Genomic DNA, 8,106 nt, shown 5'->3' on the forward strand with positions numbered 1-8,106 from the left:
GCCAGCCCCGCCCCCTGGTGGGCTGAGCTGGCCACACACACACACACATAAATAAATAAAAATTTAAAAAAATTTAAAAAAAAAAAAAATGATTTTTACTGGTGTGATAGTACATGCCTATAGTCCCAGTTTCTCAGGAAACTGAAGCAGGAGGATCAGAAGTTTCACATCAGCCTGGGCATTTTAATGGCACAAATAAAATGGAATGAAAACAGGCTTATGATTTAACTCACCAGTAGAGTGCTTGCTTAGCATATATAAATTGAGGCCCTGGATTTGGGGGGAAAGAAGTTCTGAAACGTTTTTGATACAGGAATTTTTTTTAGGGGGATGGGGTCTAACTTTTTTGTAATCTTTTTTTATTTTTTATTTATTTGGTACAGGGTCTCTGGCACACCCGAGGTTCTGGGCCAGCATGGTACAGTACCAGAGATCAAGCCTGGGTCCTTGGTTTGCCAGGCAGGCGCTTAGACTGCTGTGCTATCTCCCTGACCTGAGATGGGGTCTAACTTTGTAGAACTGGCTCAAATTCTTTACACAAATTATTGAAGGCCTATTGAATAACCTATGTTTATATATGAGTTATGTTCATAATGATAGTACTAAAAGTTAAAGCAGAAATTTCAAAATTTATTAAATTTTAAAAGTAATAAGCCATTACATATTAACATATTCTTATAAACTGAATTCTGTTTTTTGTTTTTTTTTTTCCTGAGACAGTTTCTCTATGCAGTTGGTGCTGGCTTGAACTCATAGCAATCTTCCTGTCTCAGCCTTCTGAATGCTAGGATTAGAGTCATGTGCCACCATGCCTGGCTGGTATAAACTGAATTCCAAATTAATTTGTTGTAGTTTCAACCTCCAGTGTAACTTCTAGGAGGTAGTTAAGGTTAAATGAGATTATATGGGTAGACTCTTAATCTTTTAGGATTGGTTACCTTATAAAAATAGAGATCTCTGTCCACCATGCAAGGACTCAGCAAGAATGCTATTTGCAAGCCATGAAGAGAATCCTTACCAAAGTCTTCGACCATTAATCTCTAGGTTTTATGAAAATACATTTCTTATTGCTTAATCCCTTTTATTATGGCAACTTGAATTGACTGGTACAGATTTTGGTACCAAGAAGAGTAGTATACCAAAACAAATGCTTCAAAATATGGAAATGGCTGTAAAATTGGGTTATAGGTAGAGTCTGCAAGAGTTTTGAGGGACATACCTGAGATATGCACATTTATGAGGATTCTGGAGAGATCTCAGGTGGTGACGAAGAGTGTGTTATAGGAAACTAGAGGAAAAGTGATCCTTGTTATAGAGTGAACAAAACTTTGTTCTGCATTTTGTGGGTGGTGGAATTTGACACAGCGAAATTGGATATATAGCTGAGAATATTTCCAAACAAAGTGGAAGTAGCAGCTTGTTTCCTCTTAACTACTTACAGTAAATTTGTGAAAGAGAAAATACAGATTGAAGAAGGAAATGTTAAACAGAAAAGGAATCAAAACCAGGCGCAGTGGCACACACCTATAACCCTAGCTCTCTGGAAGACTGAGGCAAAAAGATAAGTTCAAACCAAACCTGGGCAACTTAATGATTAAGCAAGACCCTGTCTCAAAAAGAGAGCTGGGGACAGTTCAGTATCAATGCCCAGTAAACACAAGCACACACACGCACACACATGCCCCATGTGCACACATGCAGGAATGCACACTCAGAGAGAGGATCGAATAGCAATAGAATAGCAGATTCTTCAGGACAGGACCATGGGGCTATTCAGCTACAAATGTGTGCTGTCTTTAAAAAAGACTCAGCCCTTCCAAGTGTGTTTAAGCTATATGGTCTGCAGTATTTTTTTTTTTTTTTAATGGCAGTCCAAGGTAACTAATACACATATCATAAAACAAAAAATTTTTCAAAAGAAGAAACAGGAGACTGGAAGTATTTTACTTTTGTTTAAATCCATTAATAGAAGACAGTTTACTTTCATCCTGTTTTCATCCTGTTTGTTATATTATTTTCATTGAAGTTTATGAGCAAAATGTGGTTTCACACAGACATATAGTTAGAAGAGGGAGAAAGAGTTTTAATAGCCTTTTCAGAAAATTATGGATAATCTTTATATCAAAACTTGCTAAAGAATACTTTTTGAACATTTTGTTTCGATGTAAGATCTGAACTTTGCATTTATTATTAATATTCATGCACCTTACATTTTGAATAAATCTCATCTGCGTAATATTAGAACATCACACTGATTATTTGGAAAATAATTTTTTAGTGAGATATATGTATCTTAAATATTAATACATTTTATTGCAAAAGAAAAATCAAGCATTCTGTACAGTTTTGTTGTTTTGTGTTTCATGGTACTGGGAATTGAAAACAGGGCCTTTGCACTGAGCAATAGTTCTAGCCCTTTTTTATTTTTTATATTGAGACAGGGTCTCACCGACTTACTAATTTACAGGCCTGTTCCAAACTTGTGATCCTTTCGTCAGTGTCTCAAAGTACTGGAATTATGGGCCTGTAGCACCACGCCTTGCTGCTGTGCAGTTTTATGCTTCCTCTGGAATGTTCTTCATCTCACAGCCTTCTGCTCATCTTTTATGGTGATTCACTGTCAGTACACGTCACCACTACTTTGTAGTCTTCCCTGGTTTCCCCAGAGAAAAATTGCTTCTTTTTTTGGTCTTGGAGCAGAACATGCCTTTGCTACAGCACTTGTCACATACTGCAGTCCATTGTTGATGTGACCAGCTCTCAGTATATTTAATTAATTAATTAATTATTATTATTTTTTGCAGTGCCGGGGATTGAACTCAGGATGCTGTGTTTGCTAGGCAAGCATTTATTCTACTGAGCTGTCTCCCTGGCCCTAGTATATTTAATTTAACAAGTCAGTTCCAGATGATGTGATAGGCTCTATGAATATAAAAGTGAACATTTTAAAAGAGTTCAGGGGCTGGAGAGATGGCTCAGTAGAAGGGCCTGAGTTCAATTCCCCTTTCCACAAAAAATAAATAAATAAAATTCACTGTTTAAAAAAAATTTCATATTTGTGATATTGTAAGTTTATAATATTTGTAATACCGTAAGTACTAAAACTGAGTTATGAATTTATACTGTGGAGACAGTAATAAGGGACTAGATTTGTGTTCTTGAGTGCAGGGATCATTTGTGCTTCTTTTGTCTCTGTACCCTCAGTGCTTAGCATACAGTAGGTAAACAGTAAATTTGGTTAAATAAAGATTTAACTTTGAATAAACTTTCATTTTGTCTCTTGTTTTTCAGAATGCAAAGTATGGAGAAACCCTTTAAACCTTTTCAGAGGAGCAGAATATAGGAGGTATTAACATTTTGTTTTTATTTTAAGTATGATATTGTTCTGATAGAAGTATGATGGAAACTTTTTTTTAATTAAAAAAAAATTACGTATTTATTTATTTGATGCAGGGTCTTGCTATGCAGCTTGGACTTGTAGTGATCCTCCTGTCTCAGCCTCCCCAGCACAGGGTACCTGGGATTGAACCCAGTGCTTATACTTGCCAGCAGGCGCTGAGACTGTCGAGCTATCTCCCCAGCCCCAGGAAACATTTGTTTTATTAACTATATCACATCCTCTTCAGTATAACAAGAGGACATGGCTTGACATGTCAAGGTTTGACAGCATTTTGACCATTTTTACTTTCATAATCACAGCACTGTTTCAAATCATAGGCCGTGATACATAATAACTATATAATAGGGTCTCTAGCTTTTTATGTTAGAAAGCCTCTTTAATTTTTTAAATTTTTGGTGGTACTGGCTATTGAACTCAGGCACTGTACCACTAAAGTACATCCCAGCCCTTTTTATTCTATTTTAGGACAAGATCTCACTAAGGTTTTTTTTTTTTCCCCCCGGAACCAGGGATTGAACTCAGGCTCTAGGCAAGCACTTATTCTGCTGAGCTAAGATCTCACTAAGTTGCCCACACCTCAAACTTGGAGTCCTGCCTGCTTCAGCCTTTAGTGTAGCTGGGATTAGAGGCGTATATACCACCGCGCCTGCATAGAAAGCCTTTTGAAAAAAATTTGGAGAATGTTTATGAAGTTATCGGTACAGTAGTGCAGGACATAGCATTTTTATGTTAATTTTGTATTGCCATTTCCTGTCTGTGCAACTGTTCATTTCTCTTCCAGTTTAAACTATATATAAGAAAATACTTTTAGAAATTTATGAGCAAGGATATTTAATCTTCATTTTTATAACTTTGAGGTCATGTTTTACCTGGAAGTAGATTGGAGTATGGTATTTAGTTCACTGAACAAAATACATGTCTAGGGGCCGGGGAGATGGCTCAGTGGAATAAGCACTTCCCTGGCAAGCACAAGGACCTGAGTTCAATCCCCGGTTCTGCCAAAAAAAAAACAAAAAACAAAAAAAAACAAAATACATGTCTATTCTGTGTGGGCACTGTGAAAAATGGTGGTGATACAAAAATGGTTAGGGAATAATCTGGGTATTTAAGGATTTGTGCTGTAACAGTAGCATCTTAGGAAGCGAAACTGGACTTTAAGAACAGATGCTGGGCCGGGGAGATGGCTCAGTAAGGTCTTGAGTTCAATCCTCGGTTCTGCCAAAAAAAAAAAGAAGAGATGCTGTTAACCTGTGTTAGGTCATTGAACTACTTTATCTATTAAAGTTTTTGAGGTTATTCCTTGTTACTCAGAATATATTTCATACAAATTATAGGAGAAATTTCTTTTTTTTAAAAGAGAAATTTCTTAAAACCAGGAATATTTATATGCTTTTTATTTTTTTTTTTATTTTTTATTTTTTTTAAAGAAGAACACTTTTTTTTAATATTTATTTATTTTTTTATTTATTACATTTATTTATTGTGTGTGGCCAGCTCAGCCCACCAGGGGGCGGGTCTGGCTGGCATGTGGTGCTGGGGATCGAACCGCGGTCCCTGTGCTTTGCCAAGCTTGTTTCAAGTAGGTGCTTTAGACCACTGAGCCATCTCTCCAACCCCTATATGCTTTTTAAAAAAAATGTGTTTAGTACAAGGTCTTACTATGCAACTCAGACTCATAGTGATCCTCCTGTTTTCAGCTTCCCCAGTGCTGGGATTATAGGTATCTTGGTGGCTGGCACAGTGTGCCTGGTGGGTGGGGCCGATGGGGCCTGTGCTGCTGGAGATTGAACCTTGGTACCTGTGCTTGCCTAAGGAGGCACTTAGTCTGCTGAGCTATCTCACTTGTCCATATTTATGCTTTTTCAAATGATTAGCTTAAGGAAAAATCAAAATTGTGTGTGGGGGAGTGTTTTTTTTTTTTTTTTTTTTTTTTTTTAGGAGAGGGTCTACAGGGTGTTCAGGGTCTCACTACTAGATCAGACTCATAGTGATCTGCCTATTTATAGCCTCCCAAGAGCTGGGATTATACGTGTGCACCACCACGCCCAGTCTCACTTGCTATCTCTGCACTCCCTGGGGGTGGGGCCGGCATGGCAGGCCCAGGGATCAAACCCCCAGCCCCTGCTTCTGCTTGCAAGTGCTTTAATCCACTGAGCTCTTTGGCTGGCCCTTGTGTGTGGGCATTTTGTTTTGTTTTGTTTTGGAGACAGGGTCTCGTTATATGTCGTACAGGTTGACATTGAATTCATGTAAGCATCCTAGGCTGGCTTTAATTTACAGTGATCCTCCTACCTCAGCCTCTCAAGTGCTGGGATTACAGGCATGCACCACCACCCCTCGTTCTAAATTATGTTTCTGAACATTGTGTGGTTCTAGAGTTTAAAGCCAGACTGTAACCAACCCTTAACAAGAGTATAGAACTCTGATACTTATTTGATAGGTTAACTTCTGTACATGCTCCATTTCCCAATCCTTATTTTTCCATTATTGAATCTTTTTACCTTCTTTTAATTTAGGTTATTGATGTTACATACTATATTTTAACTTTTAAATCATTTTAGGAATAATATGGCTTGTTAAGATTTTTTAAAGTTTTATTTATCTTTTGTGGTACTGGACAGTCAGAACCCAAAACTGTGTTAGGTTAGTCCTCTACCATTGAGCTATACTTCAGACCTTTTTTTTTCTCTTTTTTTAGAATAAACAGCCAATTTTGATAGGTGAGCAGAAGTTTACTTTCTTTTTTCATTGTAACTTTTATAACATTACCAATACACCTAGCAAGCCAATTAATACTACTAAATAACTTAAAATTTTTGGTTACACAAGTAATATTTATCATGTGTTCTTTAAGTGCTTTTTTTAAAAAATGTATTTAGTACAGGGTCTGTAGGGTCTCATTACACAGGTATGACTCGTAGTGATCTTCTTGTTTTCAGCATGCCACAATGATATGTGTTAGGTAATAAGGATAAATAATCTTTATTGTTGGGATTATAGGAGCATGCCACCATGTCCAGTTTTAATTGCAATCTCAGTGCACCCCAGGGGCGGGGCTGGCATGGCACACCGGGGATCAAACCCAGGGCCCTGCATCTGCTTAAGCAGGTGCTTTAAGCTTTAAGCTGTTGAGCTATCTGGCCAGCCCTTAAGTGCTTTTAACCAGGTATGGTAGCATATGCCTGTAGTCCTAGCACTTAGGAGACTGAGGCAGGAGAGTGAGCTTGAGGCCACCCTGGGCTACATAGTGAATTCAAAGTTAGCCTAAATTTCATAGTGAGACCCTGTCTCAAAAAAATAAAAATGTCTGGTTTTTTTCTGCGGAACTGGGGATTGAACACAGGGCCTTGCCAGGCAGGCGCTTATTCTACTGAGCCATCTCCCTGGCCCCTGTTTTTTGTTTTTTTTTTTTTTGATTGTAATATATGTGCATGTTTAATGTAGAAAATTAAAATTAAAGACATACTAAAAAATTATTCTCACAACTAAGTGATAATTGGATAATTTCTATAGTAATTTTTTCATGTAGTCTTCTATATGCATGTATAGAAATAAAGCTCAACTGTCATTCTATTCTTACTGCCCTATATCCTGTGCTTTTGTACAATTATATTATGTGAATTTCCTATAAAAATTATTGCCAACATGAATTTCTTAAACAATTTTTTTTTTTTTTTTTTGAGGCAGAATCTCACTGTGTAGCATAGGCTAGCCTTGAACTCACTTATGTATCCCAGGGTGGCATCACACTAACAGCAAGCCTCCTAAGTGCTGGAATTGCAGGCATGTACTACCATGCCTGGCTAACATTGGGGATACCATACTTGATGTGTGTAGCCTCTCCATCTGCATTTCTAAGATTATTTCACTGTCAGTATTTATATTAGACATCTTTATATGCAGTATTTAGCCACAGTTATGATTATTTCCTAAGGTTAACCTGTAGCACTAGGATTACAGAATCAAAGTATATCAACTGTTTTTTCCTTTGATTAGTTAGAAAAATATTACTAAGAATATTTAAAAATAATCATAATTAAAGGGAATAGTAAAATTCCAGGTACTCATCCACCAGTTAGGTGTGACTATTTTTAAGACTCTTAACAGATATTATCCACCATATTTCTGGAAAGAGAAATGTAAATCTAACTTACATTTATATCAGTACTGTATGTGTACATCTCCTCCTTCCTGCCTGTCTTACTTTTCTCCTTGCCTTGACAAAATACCTGACATCCACAAGTTAAGGAAGTAAAGGTTTATTTGGCTCACAGTTGAGAGGGGTTTCTGTGTATAGTCGGCTGGCTCTGAGGCAATGTGGCATGGGAGAGGCGCATCTCAGAGGAAAACCTGTCCATGCGTGGCGGGACAGGCAGAAAGCAACACATGGAGAGCAGTGGCGGCAGCGGGAGCAGCAGTAGCAAGTCTTTTTTCTGTTCCTTATATTCTATCCAGTCTACTTGCCTTTGAAGGGGTTGCACTCATACCCAGGGTGGGTTACCCATTTTCCCAACATCACTCTAGATCTAGCCACCTCCAAAAATCCCCATCTATCACCAAATGAGGCTTTGAGGGGACAGCTAGATATAAGACATAACAGTCTTTGATAATGTATCTTTACTGAATTGACAGGTGAAGAGTAAAATTTAGTTATTTTAATTCAGTTATCTCTTAATTACTAGTGAAATTTTACTTTTTAATGTTTT

At 37.4% G+C, this 8,106-nt stretch overlaps 1 protein-coding gene across 1 annotated transcript in view; it reads left to right on the plus strand.

The window, feature by feature from the left end:
- The window catches only part of St7l (suppression of tumorigenicity 7 like), an 89,839-nt gene that overhangs the window by 12,699 nt on the left and 69,034 nt on the right, over window positions 1-8,106 (plus strand). The window contains exon 4 of the mRNA XM_023701753.1: window positions 3,292-3,346. Coding sequence (XP_023557521.1) covers window positions 3,292-3,346 — 55 coding nt within the window. The remainder of the gene's footprint in view (window positions 1-3,291; window positions 3,347-8,106) is intronic.

Source organism: Octodon degus, unplaced genomic scaffold (assembly GCF_000260255.1).
Source record: "Octodon degus isolate 3935 unplaced genomic scaffold, OctDeg1.0 scaffold00140, whole genome shotgun sequence".
NCBI lineage: Eukaryota > Metazoa > Chordata > Mammalia > Rodentia > Octodontidae > Octodon > Octodon degus.